At 48.1% G+C, this 25615-nt stretch overlaps 1 protein-coding gene across 2 annotated transcripts in view; it reads left to right on the top strand.

Moving 5' to 3' along the window:
* Nucleotides 1–25615, top strand: part of LOC119395155 (nuclear factor related to kappa-B-binding protein) — a 755896-nt gene that overhangs the window by 372633 nt on the left and 357648 nt on the right. For both annotated transcript variants that reach the window (XM_037662442.2, XM_049415825.1), the window contains exon 10: nucleotides 11215–11528. In XM_037662442.2, coding sequence (XP_037518370.2) covers nucleotides 11215–11528 — 314 coding nt within the window. The remainder of the gene's footprint in view (nucleotides 1–11214; nucleotides 11529–25615) is intronic.

Below are 25615 nucleotides of genomic sequence, written 5' to 3'. Positions count from 1 at the left end.
TTTCTTTATTAACAGATCCTCTGACAACTGCGTAAGCAGGGCTTCCGTTTTACTGAGTGACGCCTAGATTCAGTATCTTGATGGTTTTATTTAGCCTCTACAGTGTTTCACCAATGCATATGTTCATACTTTCTCCCGTTTTTTTTTTTTTTTTGCCTTTTTGTTTTCTGTTTCTTTTTTCCTTTTTCTTTCTTTTTTTTCTTTTTTTTTTCTTTCTCTTTCTTTTTTTTCTTTTTCTTCTTGCGCCAGCGGGTTAAATAATTGTACCATTGTGAGCATTGTGATATTGCTGTTAGCCATGTGTTGATAAGTGTCCATTTCTGGGTTTTGTTTGCTTGGTATGTTGGTCCATTGGCTCTTGGAAAGAGCAAAAATCAGGTTGTTAGTATATCGCGGTTGATAAACCAAAAGAAAAAGAAAAAAAAAAACGATCATTTCTGTTTGACTACCGATGTGTCATTTATCAAGTTTAAGCGCATTTATAAGGCATTTGGTTGCAAAATAAATCCAGCGCTCGTTTGTGTTGCGTGTTCTTGTCCGCTGTCTCAGTTGCGCTGTGCCTTCCCATTGCTATGAACCAACTCGCCCAGACCAAAGTCTTTCTGCTTCAACTGCTTCAACACTACATCACTCCGAGCGTCAGGACACAAAGCCTTGAGTGGTGTTCGAAGAGCCCTGCCCATAAGTAGCTCTGCCGGGGTCCTTCCAGTGAGGCTGTGCGGTGTTGTCCTGTACTGGAATAGCATTCGGTTAATCTGGGTCTGGAAATCGCCAGCTGTCGACTTTTTTAGCTTGTTTTTATTCAGCTGAACAATACGTTCAGCTGCACCATTTGATGCAGGATGGTAGGGTGGCACTCTGATGCCTCTAATTTGGTTTTTCTCCAAAAACTGCTGAAATTTAGCACCAGTGAACGCTGTGCTGTTAGCCGACACTATGATGTCAGGAATGCCATGAGCAGCAAGAACTGTTTGTAAACTGCATATTGTGGCGTCAGAAGATGGTGATGTCACAAGAATTACCTCAACCCACTTCGAGTAGGCGTCCACAATGACTAGAAAGTAATGTCCCTTCAATGGGCCTCCAAAATCGACATGTTGGCGTGACCATGGCCTTTCTGGAATTGGCCAAGGTGTCGACTGCACTGACTGGCGCACATGCTGGTACTCCTGGCATACCGCACAGGATTTTACTTTGTGTGTGACATCCTCGTCTATATCAGGCCACCACACATGGCTTCGGGCAACGGCTTTCATTTTCTCGATACCCGGGTGACCCTCATGAAGTAGCTGTAGTACCTCTTGTCTAAGTGACATGGGAATTATCACCCTCATTCCCCAAAGAAGAGAGCCGTCTTGCAGACTGAGCTCATTTTCTCGAGTTTTGTATGGGTTCCATTCCCGGCCTTGGTGAAGATCACCACCATAAAGCAAGGTGTCATGGATCCTTGACAAAATGGGATCTCTGCTAGTTGCCTGAGCGATAGCTGCAGCTGACAAAACTCGTGGATATTTGCCTTCCAGCATAAACACATCTGCTGGGGCCTCCACAAGGAAACATTTAGTTTCTAATAGCAACCGGCTCAGTCCATCTGCATGGCTTATGGTCTGTCCTGGGCGATAGACCAGGGTGTAATTGTAAGCCGACAACAGAAGAGCCCATCGTATGACTCGCGGGGAGCTGCGGTCGGGAATGGCTTTGTCATGGTCAAACAGTCCGAGCAAAGGCTTGTGGTCAGTGACAGCTTCAAAATGTCTCCCCCACAGGTACTGCCGGAATCTAGTGACCCCAAATATCAGTGCAAGTGCCTCACGGTCCAGTTGGCAATAGTTTTTTTCAGCTGGCTGTAGGCTCCTGGATGCAAATGCAATGAGAGGCTCTATGCCATGAGAATCACGCTGGGACAGTACGGCTCCAAGCCCAAAAGGGGAGGCATCACAAGCAAGTACGAGTTCCTGCTTAGGATCATAATGCCCTAGGACTGGTGCTGAAGTGAGAAGTCGCTTGGCTTCAGCAACTGAATCCTCATGTTCTTTTTGCCAGCACCAGGGCACTCCAGCTGATAGCAATTTATGCAAAGAATGAAGAACAGCATAAAGGTTGGGCATAAACCTTCTGTAGTAGTTAACCAACCCTAAGGAGCTCTGCAACTCTTTGACATTGCCTGGCCGAGAAGCGTTGACTGCTTCGACCTTGTGTGGTGTCGGATGTAATCCATTAGCATCAATGATGTGTCCGAGGTACTCCACCCTGTCCATCATAAACTTACATTTGCTGTACTTCAGCTTGAGTCCTCTTTCTTCCATTCGCTGGAAAACCTTGCCAAGGTTGCTGATGTGGTCCTTGTCATCCGTACCAGTCACTAGGATGGCATCGAAGTATACCACTACGTGACGCAAACCCTGCAGGAGAGTCTCAATCTCTTTGTAGAGCAAGTAGCGCAAAAATTACGGGGACGTACGAGATTCTCAATCTCTCGCTGGAAAATCGAAGGTGCTGCTGAAACCCCAAAAGGTAGCCTCTTGTATTGGAACAAACCTTTCGGTGTGTTGATTGTAGTGAGCGTCCTTGAGGATGGCTTCAAAACTAACTGCTGGTACGCATCCTTGTGATCGAGTTTAGTGAACTTGACTCCTCCTGAAAGTTATAGGGGTTCTACTTTTGCAAGAAGACATGAACACAACAAGCCGCGCGTGCGAACCTGTCCCTCGTTTGGATCACACCGCGCACTAGAGGAGTGTAGTTACTCGCTACTAGTGCTACGCAGCAGCCCGAACAGTCAGAGCTGTGACCCCCTATCCCGCGGTTCGCATTGTGTTGCGACCGCGGCGGGTTTCATGCCAGTGGGGACAGAGACAAGTCTTTGAACTGAAGGTGTTTATTCACCTCAGATGCCAATTGCAACAATAGGTAGCACATCAAGTTAACAGACCACCCCAGAGGCGGAGTGTTCTGCACCACTGGGGGAAACAACTGTTAAAAATAGCAAGCACACGTCGAGGGAATGATAAAGGCTCATCTCACCTCGCGTGGCTGCTTTTGCACTCCGGTCCGGGGCGGTGGTTCGCACTCCATGGCCGGAGCGCTGCAGGGGTTGATGGCGGCGGTGGTGCTCACGGCTTGGGTCCGATGTGATCAGTCACATCTCCCAAGACCGAAGACACGGGGGCCCCCAAGGAAGCGGCGCGCGTTCCTCGGGGTCTGGAGAAGAGCCTCTCCAGAAAAGGGCAAGGAGGGAAAACGGGGCATCTCGACTTCGGCCAGGGAGCAGGGCGCGAAGGGCTGCGGGAGCGGCAGAATGCCCTCTCCCACGCAACCCCCCTCGCCACTGCGCGTACAATGTAGCGCGAAGCCGAGGTGCCGCTGCGTTGAAGGCAATGGGTTGCGTGTGCAACCCCACATAGTTTGGCCCACAGCTCTTCAGCCTTGGGAATGGGGTACTTGTCGACTACGGCAACCGGATTGACCGTAACTTTATAATCTCCACAAATGCGCAGGCCACCATCTTTTTTTAACACCGGGACAATTGGTGCTGCCCAATTGGATGAAGTGACTGGCTCTAGGATATCTTCTCGCGGGAGCCTCTAAAGTTCTTCGCACACCTTGTCCATGAGTGCAAAAGGAACTGTGCGGGCCTTGAAGAAACATGGCTTTGCTGCCTCATCAACTGCCAGTTTAACAGACACACCAAGAAACATGCCTGGGCCCTCGGAAACGCTGAAAACAGCGTTGGGAGCTGGTCAATTGTCTGCTGGACGTGGCTCAATGAGCAGACATCAGCTATGTTGTAAACGGGTATGTTGAGTGCCTCAATCCAGTCCCTTCCTAGGAGTGATGGAGCATCACCTTCAGCAATGAGCAAGGGAAGTACCTGAGTGTGGTCGTTGTACTTCGCGGATAGAGTCACCTTACCGGTCACGGGCTTAACGTCACCACAGTAACTTCTGAGCTGGACATTGCAATGCTCACGAGGCAGTGATGGAAACTGACGGTGCCAAGTTGTTTCTCCAATGATGGACACACTCGCGCCAGTGTTGAGTTCCATTTGAAATGGGCGCCCCTGTACTTCAAGCTGCACCGTGAAAGGCTTCGGCGCAGAGGCACTGGACCTTGGGACCAACTTCCACATGTTGTATACAGTTTCCTCGTCGGATAACGAATGTGAGCTGCGCTGTACTGACTGAGGATCGCTGTGATGCGGGTCATCAACAGCATGGACTGGAACTTGCTTGTTAGCGTTCTTTTTCAATTCGTGCATGGAAGTGCGGCGGTATCTGCCAGCGTCTTTCGACTGGCACACCCTTGCTAGGTGACCCAACTTCTTGCAGTTACTGCAAGTTTTGCGAACGTGCGGACACTCCGTGGCGTAGTGGGCGTCGCTGCATCGGTAGCAACTGAGGTGCTTTCTGTCGGATGTCATGAGCGCATTTACATTCGCGGGCCCGGCTCCTTCCGTTGCGCCAAGTTCAGACGCGTTGCGTTTGGCGGACTCCATGGTGAGAGCCGTCGATACTGCTGTTTCAAGTGTGAGGTTTGGCTCCTCGAGAAGGCGAGTTTGCACTTGCGGGTCCCTTATGCCGCATATGATGCGGTCACGCAGTAGATCCTTCAGAAACGTGCCGAACTCGCAATGCTCCGAGAGCTTCTTGAGGGCGGCAATGAAGTCGCTAACCGATTCGCCCTCTTCACGAACGCGACTATTGAACTTGAAACGGCTCACCACTACCGACGGCTTCGGTGAAAAATGGTTGCTCAGCGTTTTCAAACACTTGTCGAGAGTAGTTTCAGTCGGCTTGTTGGGTACAAGAAGGCTGCGCAGAATTGAGTAGGTGCGCGACCCGCAGCTGCTGAGGAACACTGCGCGTTGCTTGTCGTCCGGCACGTCGTTCACCGCGGAGAATTGCTGCATTCGTTCAAGGTATTCTTGCCAGGGACCACTGTCTGGGTCGAACGTTTCCAGTGAGCCGTACTTCGGCATGTTGCAGTTGGTAAAGTTTTTTCTCTCGTCACCAAAATGTTACATTTTTATCGGCGAACAGCCGATGAGGAACGACACGACAGCTATGCTTGCCAGTGGTGAACTGACTACTTAGGGCCCGCCTCTGCCCTATTGCCCTTTATTTAATAACACACGCTAGGTGGCGCCACCAACTAGTCACACATGTAACAGCGTACTGCTGTTTAGTGCGTACAGTCAAACCCCGCTACAACGAAATTGACGGTGCTCGGAAAAATGTTCGTTGAAGCGAACATTTCGTTGTAGTGAAATCGAAAAAAATATGGCTGACCTGAGCTAGTAGATCAGAGAAACTTTTATTTCTAAAATTGAAAAAGTGTCTGCTGCTTCCTTTGCGTCCCCAGCGGCGTCACGACGGGATTCTCATATATGTATAGCGACGCCACGTTGAAAAGCATGCAGAAACAACGTTCACGGCTTCCACGAATGAACCAAACAGAGGCACGGGCGCGCAACACGAACTGCACAGTTGCACTAATATGCTAACACAAGCTATTCACCGACAACGGTGAGATGCTGGCGTGCTATCGCGGAGCGATGACTTACGCCTTATTTTATGCTATTCTTATCCACCACTCGCGGCTGGCTGATCCCGTTGATAACGTGGACGAATTGTTGCTTCGACCACCGGTCGCACTGGCCAAGCGCGAAAAGCATGAAAAGCATTGGCATTGGAAAAGGCATCGTTCCGCGACTGCACCCCAGGGCTGCTCACGTTGATAACGCGGATGTACCGTCACTTTGACCACTAGCGAAGCGCGAAAAGCATGAAAAGCATTGGAAAGGCATCGGAAAAAGAATCGTTCCGCGATTGCACCTCAGTGTGGACAACTGAGCTTTGGCTTCAGATTGTCTGCGACTAAGAAGCAACTCAAATCAGTTGCGAAAGCAGGGCAGTCCGATCGCCGTCGCTATCAAGCAATGACGGCCCCCATACTCAATCAACAGCGGCGGTTTCTGAAGGTGCCAACACGCGATTTAGACTTTGAATTCGTATTTTTATGTTCTAAAATGCATCAAAATGTCCGAGATTGTGTTTATTGCACAGTAAATTAAATTTTTGAGCCCAGAATGGCATGGTAAATTTCGTTGAAGCGGAACGGCAGCAGAAAAAATGTTGCAGCAAAACTTCTTTGCAGACTAGTTGGTTCATACTTGTAAACTCGACTTACTGCGCAACCAGCAGGACTGCGCTCTTTCCTGTCTCCCTTCTTCTTTCCTGCTGGTTGCGCAGTAAGTCGAGTTTACAAGGAAAAAATGTTCGTTGTGGCGAGCATATTTATGCATCGACGCTTATGGACTGTTGACAGGGAACCGAGAATTTTTCGTTGTACCGGAAATTTCGTTGATGCGGAGTTCGTTGAAGCGGAGTTCGTTGTAGCAGAGTTCGACTGTAGTTATGCCGCGTTCCCGGCAGGTACGTATTAACGAGGTTTCACTGTATAAAGGTCGTGAGCTCTTGCGAGTCTGTAGTGAGTTTCACTTGGTGGAAACTCGCTCTGGCGTCCAGCTTGGAGAACACCGTTGCGTCTCCGATAAGCCCGAGGACTTGTTCAACCGTTGGGAGGATGTGGCATTCTCGAAGTACGACATGATTCAGCCGGGTTAAGTCAACACAAAGACGGTAATCTCCTGATGTTTAGGAACCACTACCAGTCCAGAATACCATGGCGTTGGATTGTCGACGCGGGGAATCACTCCGTCATTTTCGAGCTTGTTGAGCTCTCGCCTCACGGTTTCGTGTAGCAGAATGGGAATGCGACGAGACACGCTAAGGGAGAATGGTGTAGCACCAGGCTTCAAGCGGATTCGATATTCCTCCCTGAGAGTGCCAAATCCGAGGAACAGTTCAGCTTGAAGTGATGCCTCAGGGGCCTGCACTCCGCCAAGGAATTTCACAACATCGAGGGCTTGTATAGCCGGAAGTCCCAGAAAAGGGACAGAGAGCGATTCAATGACAAAGAGTTGCTGCAATGACGTCTTCCCGCGCCAACGGAGATGGGCTGTATATGAACCGAGTACCTGCAATGGTTTACCTCCAGGTCCAGTAAGTACATTGTCAACCTTGTCCAGCTTGGCTGGAAGCTTGGGGAAGTCATCGGGTATAGCAGAGACTTCGGCGCCAGAGTCAGCTTTAAATTGCATCGTGTAGTCGTCCACGGTGACGTCCACAAATAAAGACTTGGCCCCCGCCCCGACGGTGCTCATGTGAATGGAGCCGACTTTCTGCTTCGATTTCCGTGAGCAACAAACTTCCGCGAAGTGCCCCTTCTTTTTGCAAAAGTTGCAGAGCGAACTGCGTGCCGGGCATTGCGTTCGAGGATGAGACGCGCGGCCACAGAATCCGCAGGTGGGCTTCTCTGCATTATGATGGTCGAAAGAAGGCTTCGCGTTCCGGTGATGTCGAGCAGACTTCTGCATCTTCGAAGCGTCCATTTGTAAAGCGTTGGGGCTATTATAACTTGCTCCAGCTGGTAAAGCTCCAGATGGCAAAGCCGTCCTCTTTATCTGCAGGTAGCACACATAAAGAATGCTCTTACAAAAAACCTGCAACGCGTTTCACTCGAAGGTTTGAAACATTTGGCTTACACCGGCTCAGGACGCCCACGCCGTCCGCTATGCACCGTTCTCGCTCTTGTGCTGGAGCACGTCGGGAAACTTGCCTCACGGTAGCCAAGAGGTCGTGCAGGGAACGCTTCGGCTCACCGGCGAATTTTTGACCAAGAGACAGCACGTTTGTGACATGCTGGGGCAAGTTCAAGTTTTCCCGATTGTAGATCGGGCACTTGGGCGGTTGCTGTCTCGTTGGCACGAGGTCGCGAAGCTGAAGGAGTTGAGTCTTCCAGAGGAAATCCGTAGACGTAGAGATATGGCGCCGAAGTTCCCGAAAATTCTTTGCGACATGAGCAGGTGGGCTGGTGACCTGTACGTGAGCACATAAGTAGTCATTGTACAGCTGTGCTTGTCTTTGCAGCTCCGCCTTCATGATTTTGCAGACCCTTGTCCCGCCGGGTCCTTGAGACGACGTAAAGCCACCGAATAGGTGACGGACTCCTTCTGGAAGCGTGGAAATAAGCCAATTCTGCCGTTTCATTCTGCGCACTCTAAACTAGTTAAGCGAGGCATTATAAAATCCTGCTTTACCAATGCTTTGTGCAAGTCTTGTGAACACAAGATCTTAGAAAGTTTTCAGGAGCAATCTTAAAGGCTGACCATGGCTGGTTACCCTGACCATGTACAAGTCTCTGTCGCCGAAAGGTTGTTGCGTGATCTTCAGTCAAGTGGCCACACTAACGCAGGCCAACCTGCCAGAGAGAGACAGAATTTCGCTGTAATTCTATATATGCATAAGATAGCACACAATCTGGAAAAAGTAGCGCAGCGAGTGGATGTGAAAGTGCTTTTTTCGGCCCCACAAAAATTGAGCAGTTTGTGCAAAATGTCAGTCCCAGCATTCAGACACAATCGGGCGTGTACTACAAACCACGCAAATAAATTTAGAGATTGTCTATGTAACGTAGTTTATCAGCTGCCGTTGTCATGTGGAAAATATTACGTTGGTGAGACGGGTCGGTGTTTAAATGAAAGGTTGAAAGAGCATCTGTACAATGTTGATCGGTCAAAGCAAGGGTGGCTTTCCACTCACTATAGCACGTGTGGGTGTCGACCAAGATATTCAGATTGTAGCATTGTCGCCAAAAGCAGAGATCGCATCACACGCGAAATCATCGACGCTGGTAAGATTTTTTCTTTAAAGGATGATTGTGCAAGTACAGCTCAGACCACTTATAACGTAACCGTTTACAGTGCAGTACCGGCTATAATGCGGTTTTTTCTGACTCCCGTTTACCCTGCCATAGAACTCCATGTATACGCATAGCGCTTATTGTGCAGTGCCCCAAGATTAAAGACCGGTTATAATGCGGCAGGCGGAATGTTCCCAGAGATGCGAGGGAGCGAGCGCGCTTCTCAGCGGAGATTCGCCGGCGGGGGACAGAGCGGCGACGGTGTTACAAAGGAGGAGGGGACGCGGAACGAACGAACAAGGAGTGGGGGGAGAAAAAAAAAAGGGCTGGTGATGGGGGGGCAGGAGCCCTGCGCGGGTGCGTGGTGTGAAGAGGGGGAGCGGTTGCGTGGCCGACGGAGAAGCCTTTGCCCTTTTCGGCCGCTTGACATGCACGCTCCGCTACGAACGGGTGCCCGCGTGCGCATCAAGAGCGCGTTACCGCTGTTTGTCTCCGTCGGGAAAATAGTTGCTTTGTCGTAGAGCGCAGATATAGCGTGTGCGACCTCGATTCCCCCGCAAGTAACAATGCTTTGAGATGCGATTGAGCTTTTGCCTTCGCCACAAACAGGTGTACTTACAAGCTTGGAATACTTTTTCAGGATAGTTGCAGCGGCGGTTCTCCCGACCGCGAACCGAAAGTTCGTTTCACGCATGATGCCCTCGGTTTAGCTTGCAAGTGTGATCTCTTCTACTCCCGATCTCTCTGTTGTCAAGGGCAAGCTTCTCGCGACGGCATGCAAAGTTGCAACGCACACGCTAGGCCTAACAAGTGCTAGCTGCCATGTCGGCGGCTGCGGACTACGGAAGTTGCGGTTTGGTGCCGAGTCAATGAAACATTTTGCAGTTGTTGCATTTAGAAGGGGTGACTTACATCTTTAACGAAAACACGGGCGTGTGAAACACTCGAGTGGTGGTTCGTGGTCGCCACCGTTTTCGACATCGCGCACACACAGTGTGTTACCGCGACGACTTCCCGTTACGGCGCATTTTTTCCGCGTTCGTTATGTTGGCACCGCAGGTCCGCGTACGCTAACCGTTCAACATTTTCAAATGTAGGATGCCAACTTACGTCTCAGTCGCATGCCTCGATAGTCGGAATCGCGCGCCTGCCTTTTCGTCATGTTTTGCACACGTGCAACCTTTCAAAATGTTGTTTTGGTTATAGTGCGGTACTGCTTATAGTATGGATTAGTGCGGTACCGCTTATAGTGCGGATATTCGAGACTCCAGCGACTTACGTTATAAGCAGTCTATGCTGTACCCCCTCTGTCGCTCTCACTGATAGGGAAAAGATCTATTTAGGTTTGTCCACGTGATGAATTGTAATATCATTGTGTTCCGCGCATGGCTGGTGTAACAGTCTATAACTGTATAAAAGCGAAGGCATTCAAAAGAAATAAACTGTTGGAAGTTCAGCGCTCTGTTTCCTCTCTTCTGTCCCTTCCTGTCGGCTGCGCTGATTTGCACTCATAATCATGTACCAACACGCCCAATCCTACAGTCTTCTAAGTCTGGGACTGCCTGGTGTTTTTGGGAAGGAGCCTGTACTCTGGCTGTAGTCCCTTCTGTCTGCGGCTAGTTCGACGATCTGGGTTGTCTTTAGTGTCGTCTTCTTAGTGGTTTGGGCCTGGGTCAGCACTTTGGGGGGGTGGGGGGCCCAAGCACAAGTATTACTCTATCCCTACAGTATTTGACTGCGCATCAACACCTATTGTCAGCGACCCACTGTGGTTGAAATGCGTGCTGCGCACCATGAGAAGGCGCCTTGCAGTTCCTACACCTGACAAGCCACTCTCGGCGATGTTCTGCGTCGCGTAGAGAGTAATGAAACATTATTCCTGTCTCTATGCAATATATGCGACATTACGGAACTGAACTAAAACCCTCCATGGAAACTGGCATGTTTTCAACAGCTTTGCAAGTGCAGAATGATGAGGAACAACTGCGTGGTGCAGTTCCACACACCGCACGGGTGACATATCCACACTAACAAAGCAACTGTGCTTGATCTCGTGGCCAAGAGGGACAGAATAACATGGAAAGTTTAAAATTATACAGATTAAAACAACAAATGCAATAGGCATCTTTTAACTGCGCACTCCATTAACAAAAGTGAAAAAAAAAGAAAACAGCCATCACATGTAGTCTACCTACCATGTGAATGTTCACGGCATGTGATCAGCGCTGCCAAACTTGAGCCTATTGAGTGTGTCTTTCAATAAGGAATCAGTTGTCAGTAAGCGCTTCTCCGTGTCACTTCTTGTGTTCGTCTCGTGGGCGCTCTATTCTTTCCGTAATATGATGTACATAGTTCCACCCAATGGCTTTCGCCTTTCAGTTGTCTCAGGCGCAGCCCCTTCAGTGTTTTCTTGTGCATGTTCATTGCTTATAATGGCCCAAAATAATGCAGAGGACGGCCGACCGAAGCGGCCACGTGTGGGGGGAGCCCCACCCCCTGCCACCGTGGTGGCCAGCAGCCCACCCCCTGCCATGCCAGTCCCTCCGTCACCGCCTCCAGCCCCCAGCAGCACAGAAGCCGAGCTTCTCCTGCCTGCTGCAGACTCGGAGGAGGATGAGGAGGAAGAGGCAACTGCAGTGGCGCCCCCAAGCCCCCCCCGTGGGCACCCAGTCAGCCCCCTCACTCTGCAGCAACCTTCATGCTTCTTCGCATTGCTGCGGGACTTTTTCAATGAGACGGCTGAGCAAAAGATGTCTGCTGCCAAGGCAAGTCAGTATTCTCAGACTCGTGTAATGAGCTTTAGGTTGAATAGTGGCTCTTGCATGTCTTCGCACTAGGACAGAACTACAGTTAAACTTGGATATAGTTATGTATTTTCCTTTGTCGCAACTTCATGTTCTGAAAGTATAGTAGAACGTCCTTCATATGTTTTCAAAAAAAAAAAAAAAAACGTGACAAGAAACATACTATCTGGAAACACGTACAATGCAAAGTCACTAAAAGATTGAGCAGTTTTGCTTTAAAAGCGAAACGCTGATAGTGATTTCTGTTGGACAGAGCCTGAGGCTAGTGGTTCATTCAGTGACCACGAGCACTTGCCATCGCAATGCTGGCAATGCTGGGAGTAGAAAGCATGTGTGCTGCCCTTGCTATGGTATTTAACGTACACCACACCTCCAGGCAGATCCTGTCAGAACGTAATACGGGACACAACCAGATGACAGTTAAGGCAAGGAGAGCACTAGTTGATTTTAACTGTAGTGAAGTAATCGTGACATAAATTTAAACAATTTGAAGTGGTCAAGAAAACACCCTTTCCGTCGGTAGGTTGCAAACCCACAACCTTCAATTCGATGGTTGCGGGTTTGGGCTCCACCGACGGAAAGGGCATTTGATATAATTCATTTCAATTTGTGTCATATTGCTACACTATAGTTAAAAACAACACATACCGTAAAATTCCCAGAAAACGCCCCCACCCGAGCATGTGCCCACCTTTCCCACTCCGCACCCCAGTCATGCACTGCACCCATCCAGTCCTGCTTAGCAGCCCAATCTCTAAGCGCCTCTGCCTGAAAGTTCCTCATCCCCCCGCATAATTATCGCATCCCAAGCTTACCGCAGGACACCCATGATGCAAGAACAAAAGAATAGCCTTCAAGATCTGTTCATTGAAGCCATAGCGCTGATAAGGCAGGGACCACAGAAAGAGGACAGGACGTGCGCTACTTACAACTGAATATTTATTTCGGAAACATATTGTACTTATACAGCAATGAAAAGACAGCAATCATCACCACAAAACCGTATCACAAGCGCAAGCCTGCATCATCCAGATACGCGATTTCCTTAGCACTAAGAGCAATCGAGGGCGCACTGACACAATTGGTATCTTCTCTAGCAATCAACCATGCCTTGACAATTTCCCGCGTATCTTTATCCTGCATCCAGCAGCCTAGTTGACAGAGGCCATCTTGACAGAGGCATAAAAGAAAAAATGACGGCGCTAAAGATTTTACGCATATTTAGTTACGTTGACGACTACCTTGTGCTGTATGAGCCTGATTCAAATAACACTGTGACTGATGTGATTTCCATGTTTTACGAGTGCCTTGACGAGCTAGTTATTACGCATGAAGTTCCTGTCGATAATGTCATACAGTTTTTAGACATTCAACTAACTTTCACCTGCAGCCATTGTTGTTGGGAATATCACCCTAGCGAGAATAAAAAGCTACTTCCGCACACTTCAGCACATTCAAAATTAGTGAAGTGCGCTACAGTCAAACCTCGTTACAACGAACACCACATTAACGAACATTTCAAATTAACGAACTTTTAAGAAATCCCGTGCCGACTGCTTATAGTTTCAATGTAAAAATATTTCACTACTACGAACTTCAGAATAACGAACATTTCAGAATAACGATCGTTATTTAATTCCCGTGTAATCTTAACAACACCTCATTACTACGAACTTATATCCCGAAATGCGGGGATTCTTAGATTTCAGTGTAGTATCGGTCATGGCAGTCGGAGCTGTAAGGTAGCAGACGATGCAGCGCGAAGAGCGGACGCCCTCCCGCAAAAACCTGAGATGGCGCGGGAGGAGAAAGGCGCGGGCGGAGAATTTTTTTTTTTTCCCTCCGTTGAGGAGGCGACAACGCATCAGGTTTTGTAAAGGCCCAACCGCATGCATTGCACGCAACTTTCGAGTGAAGGCGGCTGCGACAAACGGGCTCCGTCGCGACGGGAGCACCCACATGTTCGCGACGAAGTGTCACGGTTGCTCAATTGAAAACTATTGCGTGCGCGCAGGCAAATTACGAAAAAGAATTACAGAGTAGATGAATGACGACATGTCAAATTTATTGTCTTGTTTGAGATAAGGATGCCATAAAAGCGTTTCGTTACTTTCTTTTTTCGCAATCTTATGTTTAACCGCGACAGTAGTATCTGCTGTGATCCCATGGGGCGCCCGGAAGCGTACGCTGCCTATACGCTACGTCGTACTTTGCAAACTGCGTTATGTTGGGGTTAGTCCACGAGGCGCATCTCGACAACGTTTCCTCTCGCTGTCAAAGAACGTTTAAGAAAAGCCGCAGCGCCTCACATCGTTGCTTCGCAGGGAGAAGGGCTACCTCACACGACCAACACGACGACGATGTTGACATTGCAGCAAGCTACCACCAATGCAGCAAGCTACCAACGAAACATCAAAACGAACCGTCGATCAATATTAACGACAAAATACGGCCGCTGCCTCGCTCTCCGCGTGAGATGGGGCTGTAAAGAAGGTAGTCTATAACTTGCATTTCTTGAAGTACGCGCCGATTGGAAGCATCACGAGCAAATTGCAACCGAAGCGAGGGTCGGAGATGCCGCCATTTTGCCGACATCGTCATGCTCACTTCCGGGCGACAAGCGATGTTTTCTAGCTTTCCAGAAACCTGCGACGCGACAAGCGACGGCGATGGATGGCCCTCCGCGGCAGCAAATCCTATCGGCTGTCGCTCAAAACTCGCGTGCATGCAGTTGGGCCTTAAAGGGTTGCAGCGATGACATGTACGACGATGTCACGGTAGCACCCGAAGGTCGCGACGAGTCCGTGTCGGCCACAGATGCGTTGGACTACTTGAGGAAACTCCGCTTATTCATAGAAAAAAGCGGAACAGCGACCGAAGAGGCGCATAAAAATGCGGACGGTCTAGAATCGTTCGTGACGCTGAGTTTGTGCTGCACCCGTCAAAAAACGGTCACGGACTATTTTAAATAAACGTGCCTTGTCTGACGTTCACGTGTGCATTGTTGTGAGAAACGAGTTCAAGGACGTACCGTTGCAAAGGTAGGACGTTTGCGTTACTGAAATTCTATTGTTATGGTAAATTTTTGGGCTTTCACTATTACGACTTTTCAGAATAACGAACATTTTTCCGCGGTCCCCTGAAGTTCGTTATACCGAGATTTCACTGTATTGCTAACCTCTGTTTCGTTAATGCATTGCGCAAGTCTTGCCCCCACCGAATGCAGGTCAGCTTCTCGCAGACAAAAAGAGTGGCTGCTGGATGCAGGCTATCTTGCTCACGTGCTCCTGTCACTGGCAGAGAAGGTGTTAAGAAAGTTAAAAGAACCGGCAAGCTCGAGCAGGCACAATCAAGACAGGCGGAAGTTCGTTTCTGTGCCATATATGCATGGGCTATCCCACAACCTTAAGAAGGTGGCCAGCAAAGCGGAAGTGGATGTGGTGTTTTCAGCTCCACAGAAATTAATGAGCCTTTGTAAGGGTTCTGACCCCTTTCACAAGAAACGCCGACGATGCGCGAAGAAGCACCAGTGCCCATTTGTGGCCTGTGCTCAGCGTGTTGTTTATAGATTTCCATTTTCATGCGGCAAGGTATATATCGGGCAGACGGGCAGATGCCTGAATGATAGGCTCAGAGAGCACAAACAGAAGCTTAGCTGTTACCGCGACGGGCATGTGTCAGTGCATTGTAATGACTGCAGCTGCCGACCTGTGTTCAATGAGTGCGTAGTTCTGCATAGGAACTTTGATAAAGATACGCGGGAAATTGTCAAGGCATGGTTGATTGCTAGAGAAGATACCAATTGTGTCAGTGCGCCCTCGATTGCTCTTAGTGCTAAGGAAATCGCGTATTTGGATGATGCAGGCTTGCACTTGTGATACGGTTTTGTGGTGATGATTGCTGTCTTTTCATTGCTGTATAAGTACAACATGTTTCCGAAATAAAGATTCAGTTGTGAGCAGCGCACGTCCTGTCCTCTTTCTGTGGTCCCTGTCTTATCAGCGCTATGGCTTCAATGAACATAACAAACCAACTAGCCCAAAAGGCTGTCCTCTTAGATTTCAAGATCTGTATTTCATGATGTACCTATGACAACGTAGTCGGCGAAAGCAAGGCCTCCAAGATTTGTGTTTTTTGTAGAGCTGTGCGAATAGCAAAATTTTGGGTGCGAAGCGAATTCGAATATCAAAGTGTGAGTGCGAATCGAATGAAATATTTTTAGAATATTTCTCGAATATTTCTAGAATGTTTCTCAAATACTTTGAAGTGAAATTGCAGAAAAAAAGTTGGAAAAGATACCCAAGCATGTTCTTGTGAGATAGCAACATGAGAAAGTGTTTCTTTTCGCTAGGTTGATGAAGCACTGGTGGGTGGTGTTTCATAGTTGTCTTATCAACAATGAGGCAATGTAAAGGCCGAATTCTATTTATGTACATGATTTGGAGCCACCAAAGTTTTGCCGACAACACTTTACACGTGACAGGCAAAGATGCCATTTCCTCAGCCTCTCCTCCTCTCTCAACGTCTGTGGAAGCCCAGCTGATGTGGCGGACAATGGTGTGCTCCCTTCAAGTCCGGAGTTCCAAATCTGCCTCGTAGACATCGATATATAAGAACATCTGAAATTTTGGATGCAAAAAGCTTCGGCTTCCGATTTTTCGGACTTCCTGTCCGAATTTCAGGTCCAAAAAAAGCGTTAATTTAGCCCCCAGCTCTGCCGCATCTTTCATCTCCATGTTGGAACCAGCGTTTTCTTGAGTTAATACTAGGGGTGTGCGAATATTCGAAATTTCGAATATTTTTCGAATAGTGTTTGCTATTCGATTCGATTCGCACTGGAATTTTAACTATTCGAACTATTCGAACTTCCCAAGAACAAATACGGTCAATGCCCGATTGAAAGTGACCCCTTCAGATTTTTAAGATGCTTCACCTCACTGCACTCTCGTATTGTGGCAAAGCTGCCTTTCAAGCTCCGTTAGGGTCGAACTTTGCCAAGAGACAGTCAACGTCCGATTGGAAGCGGTCCCTAGATTTTCAATATGCTGCACCTCTTCACACCCTGGTATTGCGGCAAAGCTGCCTTTCAAGCTCCGTTACAGTCGAACTTTGCCAAGACAGTCAACGTCCGAATGGAAGTGGTCCCTAGATTTTCAATATGCTTCACCTCATCACACTCCCGTATTGCGGCAAAGCTGCCTTTCAAGCTCCGCTACTGTCGCAAATGTATTAACTCAAGAAAACGCTGGTTCCAGCATGGAGATGAAAGATGTGGCAGAGGTGGGGGCTAAATTAACGCTTTTTTGGACCTGAAATTCGGGCAGGAAGTCCGAAAAATCGGAAGCCGAAGCTTTTTGCATCCAAAATTTCAGATATTCTTATATATCGATGTCTACAAGGCAGATTTGGAACTCCGGACTTGAAGGGAGCACACCCTTGTCCGCCACATCAGTTGGGCTTCCACAGATGTTGAAAGAGGCGGAGAGGCTGAGGAAATGGCATCTTTGCCTATCATGTGTAAAGTGTTGTCGGCAAAACTTTGGTGGCTCCAAATCATGTACATAAATAGAATTTGGCCTCTACATTGCCTCATTCTTGATAAGACAACTATGAAACACCACCCCGCCAGTGCTTCATCAACCTAGCGAAAAGAAACTTTCATGTTGCTATCTCATAAGAATCACTCTAACTTTTTTTTCTACAGTTTCGCTTCGAAGTATTCAAAAAATATTCTAGAAATATTCGAAAAATATTCGATTCGATTCGCACCCAAAATTTTGCTATTCGCACAGCTCTAGTTAATACATTTGCGACTGTAGCGGCACTTAAAAGCAGCTTTGCCGCAAAACGGGGGTCTAATGAGGTGAAGCATATTGAAAATCTAGGGACCACTTTCAATCGGACGTTGATTGTCTTTTAGCTAAGTCCGACCTTAATGGAGCTTGAAAGGCAGCTTTGTCGAATTACGGGGTTGTGATGAGGTGAAGCATATTGAAAATCTAGGGACCACTTCCAATCGGACGTTGACTGTGTCAGGGCTAAGTTCGGCCGTAACGGAGCTTGAAAGGCAGCTTTGCTGCAATACGGGGGTGTGATGAGGTGAAGCATATTGAATATCTAGGGACCACTTCCAATCGGACGTTGACTGCGTCTTGGCTAAGGTCGACCATAACGGAGCTTGAAAGGCAGCTTTGCCGCAATGGGAGAGTGTAATGAGGTGAAACATATCGAAAATCTCAAGGGGTCACTTTCAATCAGGCGTTGACTGTGTACACACTTTGGGAAGTTCGAATAGTTCGAACAGTAAAATTCAAGTGCAAATCGAATCGAATAGCAAACACTATTAGAAAAATATTCGAAATTTCGAATATTCGCACACCCCTAGTTTTTTGCTTAAAGCTGTTGGGTTGGCTCAACATCGGAGACTCTTTCATGCCATGCTTCCCGCAGTCTGATTGCGTTGCGCTTGCGCTTTTTCTGTTTGTAAGTTGTTGTTGCATTGCGCCGTGCCATGAACAAGAGCGAGAAGACTTCTGAGGAAGTCCACATGCAATCCATTTTTTCTGGCGTGAAAACTTTGCTTATGCCATCTTGAATTATGGTGTCCTTCCTTGAAAGTGCCCCTACCCCCTCCGCTCTGCCAGTAATTTTGACTTGCTGAAGGGGGTGCTTGATTATTTTACAGTAGGGTCTCCTATGCTTTCCTTGGCTTGTCTCTTGCATTCATTTAGTTGTGTGTAACGAAACATACAAGCCACTGAACCCCCTTTTTCACAACACAAGACACGTATTAAAGCCTCCATTTTCTTGTCTTGCCCAAGGTGCGCGTTTGGTCTTCAATATACGGTGCTTAGACCACGCTGTGCTCAGCCATGCGCATTACCTTAACGCATTCCTGTCTGCAGGAAAATTACCAGTTTTTGGGTGGTCTCGTAAACAATTTTTTTACTGCAACACCAACATGGGAACAGCCATAGGAGTCTTGGGACCTGGATGTTGTTGCTCATATTATAATGTATAGTTTCAATTTGTAGCAGAAGGATTGTGCTTTTTAATGGTATTATTTGCAAGCAAACATTTATTAACAATTTTTAAAGAAAAATACTTAATAAAAAAATTTGTTACAAAAACGAGAAAACTCCGTAAAAACATCGATCCTGCGTTGCACCAACGCAACCTAAAAAAATTTCCAAATATACATTCGAAAGAAGAAGGCTGTTACAACATTACTGCAAATATGAGCTTTCTACTGTACAAGTTAATATTATACAAAAGAAAATGTTAGACATAGTGGCTATCGTGCCACTGCACAAAGCAGTTGCGTGATGTGAAGCACAAGTTTGCGGAGCATGTCTTGCAGAAAACATTCGTTTTTTGTTCAACTTCCCGTTCTTGATAGAGGCACAGTTTGCAGTTCCTGTATCTTTGTAGCTTGTGGGGCTTGTTCTATTGATCCTTAGGGGCACTTGTAGCGGGAACAGCCATAGGAGTCTTGGGACCTGGATGTTGTTGCTCATCAAGTCCTAGGAGCTGCTCCATTAGTTCTAGCGTGAATTCAGGCTCTTCGGGATGCTGCCGACAGTGCTCATCAAATAGAATAAAGCTGTTTACAACTGCAATATCTATGCAGTGGAAAAACAGCGTTTTTCACCAGCGCACGCACTTCATCAGAACATTGTATGTCCCAATTAGCTGGTCTGATTTGTCGACGCCGAGCATGCCCACATTGTACTTGTCAATCAGCGTCGGCTTTTTCACGCATACTTCTTGCCATTTATTGTTCACTTTCGTTCTGCGCTTCGCAAGCTCGAATTTGTTGGCAGTGTGGGCTGTTCACATCATGTGAACAACACGCTTGTCTTTCCATTGTAAATATAGAACGTCCTGGTCCTGTAGCCACCGAACATCTCCTCTCTTTGCTTTTTTTTTCCCATTGAGTCTCCTTCAGCTCGTTTGGAAAGTCCTGATGATCCTTGTGCGTTGTGCCACAAGCAAGTGTCTTGCACTCCAGCAAGTGCACAAACAAGGATGTCAACGTGTAAAAGTTGTCCAAATAAATTATGTAGCCTTGATCCAGGTAGCTCTCTCCCAGCTGTGTCACAACACCGAGTGCGAGGCCACGTGCGCTTGGTGCTGCGCGCTTCCCCGTGTATACACTGAATAAACCCACAATTTATATCCCCATTTGATAACTTTGTCCTGTACTGCCGAATTCCAGATCTGCCTTTGGATTTGACCATTCTCTCGTCAATGGAGACGCTCCGATCAGGTTGGAAAAATTGAGCGGATGAGGCGTTGATGTGCTTCAGCAGTGAAGCTATGCGATGTAGCTTGCCATGGGACGCAACAGTTGTCTTCTCGGGGTCGGACACACCGAGGAATGCAAGTAGTGCTTTGAATCGATTTCTTGGCATTACCAAAGGTGGAATAAGACTAGAAAATAATTTCTGCGTGTTCCAATAGCAGTGCAAGCGTGGCACTTGCACGATACTCTTGTAAATGAGAAGACCGATAAACTTTGAAGGGGGTCCGCTCTATGCACGGCTGGTGCAGAAGCCTAGCTCCGGTCCCAGCCGCAAATAGTTGTACCGTGCGCGTGTCAGCGTCCCCTTCCCGTAGCGCGCGTCATCGCAGCTACGACGGGTTCGGGCGAATAAGGCAACAGGCTAGCACAACAAACAACACTTTATTGCTACGTTAGCAATAACGCGTAAATGTCGCGTTGAGGGATAGTCCGTTCTCGTAGAAGACAAAGGGTAACGCTTACACCTTCGGTCGATGATCGGCTGGCGGGTCTCGGGGCGGTGAGGTGTTTCTTCGCAGGTCAGCAGGGCACGAGAGAGCGTCTCCTCGTCTGCCCGGTTGTTTTATTCACCTCCCGTCTCCCTCCCCACCACGAGGGTTGTTTCCCTCGCAGGGCGTGTTCCCTTTCCCGCGAGCCGGGAAGCGAGGATTGGCGCGCGGAGTGACGGGAAAGAAGGGGTTGTCCGGAAAGGGCGACGGTGCTCCTCTCCTAGTGGTACCTCGGCTCCCGCTGTCAGTTAGCGATCGCGCCAGCCTTAAGGAAAGGAAATGGGCGCGCGTGCTCTCCCACAACTTCTTCATCTCACTTCCTTCAATGATCTGCCTTTCTCACTGTATGACTGCTTCTCCAAAATATGCATCCACGCATATTTATTAGTCATGTTGCTTATCTCTGCAAATATTTTTGATGTGAAGAACAGCGCGAAGAACTCCATGGCTCTTACGAAGGGCCGTGCGGCACTGCAGAGCGCAATGCCGAGGTCAACACCCAGCTATCTTCTCGCACAAAACTCCACTCTTTGTGTCGCCGCCAACAAGTGATCCAGTCCAAACGACATGGACACCCTGTAGATAAGAACCGCAACCTTTTGAATATGCCAGATGTCTTTAGATCTGATCGTTGCCGCGATGAAACAGTTCGGAGTAGAAAACAGAGCTTACTGGCGGATAACTGTCAACGTTCCGGGGCTACTTGACGCACTTTCACCATCCGTGCAAAGGTTTGATGAATCAAAGTCATCTCCCAAGTCTCCGCTGCTACCACCATCACAAAATTCTGATGCAGACTGATCGGAATCCGTTGAAATTCGCTGTTTCTGAGGGGCAGCTACGCGCAACGTCGACGCCATGTCGGAAACTACGAGCGCTCGTCAAGTGCGATTAAAAGGTGCTTTAAAAATCCCCCCGCGGCAAAAAAAAAACACAAAAGCGAAACTAGAAAGAGAGTTCTGCTTTTATGCGCTGGATAGCACTAGCTGTCCGTAAGCGCTCCAAATGCGATAAAATTTTAATTGAAACCATTGACAGCATACTGTCGATGAGTATAGGCACGGACAGGAAAGTGTTAAGGTACTGCGGAAGCACCCACCCCACTTTCACTGAAAGTTGCACTTGTCCAGTCGAAGCTACAAAAGGAAGTGGCAGCCAACGACAAACATTGAGGCAGGACTACAGTGGCTACGGAATCAAATAAAGTGTGTTTATTGATTGTAAATTGCAAAAGATTCGTAGTCACTCATCATTACTCAGAGCTGTTATACTACCGTAAAAACCGGAATATAGACCGACCCCCCCAAACTTTGAATCTCCAAGAAAGAAATTTTAAAAAATCGCTAAGTATCGTGGCGCACCTTTACCTTGACAAATACGCGACACAACCAGCTGCACAGTGGTGACATTTCTTTTTATTTGGACACTGATATGTAGTTAAACGCCAGAAGGCCACAAAGTGCTGTCACTCAGACTTGTCCGAACTTGAGTCGGACGACGCCTGCTTGTCACTAGTAACGTCCCAGAGTGCATCGTCTTCCATTCCATCCAATGCGTGTCTGATGCAGCATTTGCGAAAAGACTTGCGCACCATCTCTTCCGGGAGAGATTTCCACGCTGACGACACCCAGCCACAAACGGTCGCGAAAGGTGGACGTCGTAGGTGGCCAGCGGGGGTCTTGGGATTGTCGCCCAGCATCCACTTATTGTAGAGCTCGCGCACGCGATCTTTAAAGGGTTTGTTGAGCACTACGTCCAGTGGATGGAGGATTGATGTTGGTCCCCCAGGGATCACGACAAGATTCGTCTTGCCATCGGACAGGGCTCCCTTTACAGTGGCCGTGAGGTGGCCTTGAAATGAGTCGAGGACCAACATGCTCGGTCGCTGAAAAAGCGCACCGGGTCGCCAATTCCACACGAGCCGGATCCATTCGAGCATGAGGTACTCATTCATGAACCCTTTTTCGTTCGCTCTCACGATCACATCCCGAGGAAAGTCTTCTTTCGGTAGCGCTTTCCTCTTGAAAATGATATAAGGGGGCAGCTTCTTTCCATCGGCTGTGCGCGCGAGCATCACTGTAAATCGCGAATGCTTGTTACCCGTTGTCAAGAGCTTCACTTGCTTTGATCCTTTAGCGGTCACAGTCGTGTTCGAGGGCATATCAAACCAGATCGGAGTTTAGTCAGCGTTGCCCATGTGTCCCATCATGTAGCAACGCTGTCAACGAAGCTGTATGACGAAGCACTGATACTCGACCAGCTTGTGATCGAAATCTTCGGGCAGTTTTTGGCACACGGAAGTACGCCGCCGCAGCGCAAAGCCCTTCCGCTTCATAAATCAGCGCACCCACATTGGCGAGCCCTTGAATTGCGCCCTCGTGAGCCCAGAGTCGCGCGCTATCTCGAGAGCTTTCACGCGGATGCACTCCGCTGTCACGGGTAGCGACCTTGCATGCAGCTCTCGGATGAACTCGGCGAGTAGCGCTTTCAGTTCGGGGTGCACTGCAGTTTGTCCAGGAAGCGAAGTTTTTCTTTGGTTGCTGCAGGATGTGATGCGCTGCTTTTGACTCCACCAGTATCGGACGCTTTTCTCCGATGCACCGAATTCCCGTTGTGCCACCAGGTTGCCAGAAGTATCCTTCGGTATACTCGATAACTTTTTTCTTAAAGCCTATCGTAAACTGCCATCGGCTACCACTCATTTCTGAAGGAAACAGAAAAATAAAAACAGCGGATAACCGAAACAGCCACACTTGACAGAAGAAAAAGCAAAATGGCGTTGCCCAACGGTGCCGCCAGCCCGCCACTGCTCATGCTCACGATGGCGATGAAGGCTTCAGACTTCAGCTGCCCATTGTTGCGAGACTTCCACATATTTTTCTGCCAATGACCGGTATATAAGACAAGGGTCGACTTTTCATCGCGTTTTTTTTTTTTTTAATTCGACCTATATTCCGGTTTTTACGGTAGCTGCGCCACTTGCGCCAAAGTGCTACATTTTCAACTTCCTGTGCCAAGTTGCGCCAAAACCATAACATATCCTGAAATCGTGCCACACTGCTGCAAAATGCAGAAACCGACAACCGCGAATTCGTTTTCTGTCCGGTTTTAGCAGAACCTGACAGTGGCGTAAACAACTATGATTCTGCTACGTCCGCGATATGGAATGTAACATTTTGGATGAAACTGGAACCAGGAAAAGTAGACTTAACGTCGGATTAAGACGCACTGGCTTTTACGGCGCTATATTGTCCCGCAGTCTCTGTTGTTCAGGTAGCTACCGACTCCATGCAGATACACTGAACCGGCGATGCCTGGAACGTTGAGAATTGGCCCGGTTGAGTTGTTGTCCTGGCTACGCATGGTGCGCTGCCTCCCTGAAGACGGCATCTTTGACAGTGTCTGCTTGATCATGCAATGTGACTTGTGTCGATGAACATTTGTGCCAATGAACGATGAATATTTGGACACCTGTTAAGGTGGCCTTGGTTCCACTCCCTTGGTTTCATTCCGTGTTCATTTTTTTCAACTTGCAACTTTACCATAGGAATAACTTGCGTGGAACATTTGCCCTAGCTGTCATAAAATAGTTTCTTAAAAGTGGTTTGGTTCTGTGATATTCCGTAAATAATGAGGTTGACTTGCTTTTTTTTTGCGACCAGGTGCTCCAAACACAGCTTTCCTGCTCCAAAACACTATTTTTGCTCCTCCAGAAACTGCTCCAAAAGCTATCCGAGCTGTCCCACCCCTGGTCACTGTACCCAGCAAAATTACTTTTCCATGTCGGTGCAAAATAGAAGGTCAATGCATACATCGCTGATACCCACGTGACTTGAACAAACCACATGCTCTCTTGTACCTGCAAGTCAGTTGTCCAAGTGCCCGTTCTCGCTGCCATCCCATGCGACACTGATCCCACACCCCTTGAAGAATTTGTAGATTTTTTTCTGTCTATCTTGAAATGCCTAGAGGTGTAGTTCATATTCTTTTTAATGCGTAGTGCCACTCAATGACTTCAATGTTCCTGGTGACAGTGTATGAGTGCATCGTGCGGCAAGTGGATTGCACAAGAAACGTGAGAACAGTGCCTGCAGGCAGGCTTTATCAAAAAGACCGTGACCACTGGGTTTTCTTTCAAGGACTCTTCGTTGTCACTCTGTATTATCCATCGACATATTTGCACAGCGCTAAGTGAACGCGAATGTATGAAAGGACACAACACAGGCGCTGACTTCAGCTAAATTTTATTAGCGAAAACACTAGAAATATATACACATCAACACAAATGCACAAACCTATTGCATCACGGCCAGATATGCGATTTCCTTTTTGTTTAGGGCAACGGATGGCATGCTTACACAGAGGTCACCCAGCTGGTGCATTTGATGAGCTTCTATAGTTTCACACGTGAGCTGCTCACTGTGTTTTGCGACAACGGCACACTTTTCAAATTCCGGTTTACAACCACACTCTCTACAATGTATGCCGAGATGGGTTTGAACAGCTGTGGTGACATGATAGTAATGCTCTTTTAAATGCTTGTTCAAGCATCTCTCTGTTTGTCCAACATACTTCTTGCCACCAGACAATGGGATCAAGACAACGGGATCGAACTACCTTGCCTAAAATAGTGTCAGGTTGTGGTGATGGCTGTTAAGTACCAATTCCAGCGATTTTTCAAGGTCAATGGATTACAATAAAGATTGGTGGGTATGTTCCTTTTCACGTTCCCGTCATTTATGCCAAATTGCAGGCTGGAGAGATATGCAGATTCATTACAAATTAATTTTATTGATTGCCCTGACTCTCTCCACCTTGCGTCCCAGAATTATTGGCAACATTGTGAGCGTGATATCATTTTTGGCAAACCGGAAGTGACGGATCCGAGGTGCCACTACAGCGTCTGCTATCCACAAGGCAGCAATTGTGCGCGTTTGGCCAGCGCTTTGTTGGCTGGGCGGTGCGAATTTCAGTTCCTTGTGGGCGTGCGTGCGATGGGTGGCTAGTGGTGTTGCGTTGTTGGCTGCACACAATTCCCCATAGAATTACCTTGACAGTCACGAAACACTCGCACCTAACAATTACCCCGCGTCTTTCTGTTAGAGTGGCTTAGCTTGCAGGGCTGGTTTACCGCACGGAAAGTGCGGTAGTACAGTACCGGCTGAAGAGTGCACATGCACGAATATTACCGTATGGAAATACTTTCCGTAACGTATACAGGGTGCACCGTGAGCGGGCCTATCGGAATACGGTGA

Source organism: Rhipicephalus sanguineus, chromosome 5 (genome assembly GCF_013339695.2).
Source record: "Rhipicephalus sanguineus isolate Rsan-2018 chromosome 5, BIME_Rsan_1.4, whole genome shotgun sequence".
Lineage (NCBI taxonomy): Eukaryota > Metazoa > Arthropoda > Arachnida > Ixodida > Ixodidae > Rhipicephalus > Rhipicephalus sanguineus.
Note: the sequence above shows the minus strand (reverse complement) of the source record. Positions and strands in the feature narration are given on the sequence as shown.